Source organism: Hylaeus volcanicus, unplaced genomic scaffold (genome assembly GCF_026283585.1).
Source record: "Hylaeus volcanicus isolate JK05 unplaced genomic scaffold, UHH_iyHylVolc1.0_haploid 12034, whole genome shotgun sequence".
NCBI lineage: Eukaryota > Metazoa > Arthropoda > Insecta > Hymenoptera > Colletidae > Hylaeus > Hylaeus volcanicus.
This window is the reverse complement of record NW_026533033.1, coordinates 963-1,621: the sequence shown is the minus strand read 5'-3', so window position 1 is coordinate 1,621 and position 659 is coordinate 963. Positions and strand designations below refer to the sequence as shown.

General features: G+C 50.7%; 1 protein-coding gene across 3 annotated transcripts in view; it reads left to right on the top strand.

Annotated features, from left to right (window-relative positions):
• LOC128882506 (forkhead box protein D1-like) overlaps positions 1 to 407 on the top strand; it is a 10,401-nt gene extending 9,994 nt beyond the window's left edge. For all 3 annotated transcript variants that reach the window (XM_054134115.1, XM_054134114.1, XM_054134116.1), the window contains one exon: positions 151 to 407. In XM_054134115.1, coding sequence (XP_053990090.1) covers positions 151 to 299 — 149 coding nt within the window. In that variant the 3' untranslated portion in view covers positions 300 to 407. The remainder of the gene's footprint in view (positions 1 to 150) is intronic.
• The last annotated feature ends 252 nt before the right edge of the window (positions 408 to 659 follow it).

Sequence of the window (659 nt, the reverse complement as noted above, 5' to 3'; positions counted from 1 at the left end):
TCTATCTACAAGTTCAATACGTCAAACAAAATTAAACACACGACAGCATTCTAGCTCGATTACAATCAGGTGTCCACAGCTATAAGCGTTCGAATATTAATAAGAGTCTCTGTACGTCTTTAACGCAATGCATGACGCTGGGTTTCGCAGTGGTGACCGTGAAGGAGGAGCCAGGCACCGTGGCGGTGTCCAGCGCGAGCGTGACGGGCGTTGGGGTGTCCTCGGGGATGATGGGGACAACGTCATCGCCGAGCTTCGTCCCAATGGACTTCCAGTCGCGATCCAAGTGTTTCATGTGAATGGATCCATCGGCCAGTCGACGACAGCTTCGTCTCTCCTTCGATCCTGCTGATCCGTGAACCTCGACTGGGTCCAGAACAGCTTGCAGTGGGAGACATACGAACTATTCTAGCATGCTCGCTGATTCCTCGAGGTTGAAAGTTCTCGGACACCCTTCAGGCAGCCACCGAGTGGAAGACTGGGGAAGGAGAAGAGAACTTTACCGCGTTCTATGTCATTTATGATAACGGATACCTCTGTCTTGGCGCGTTTTCGATTGCTACACAGTATTTATGTGAGATAAGGAACCCGTTCCCCGCGGAAGGGGCCACGCGAACACTTTACGAGTTAGCGATAGTATCTAGCTTTAAGATGCATTT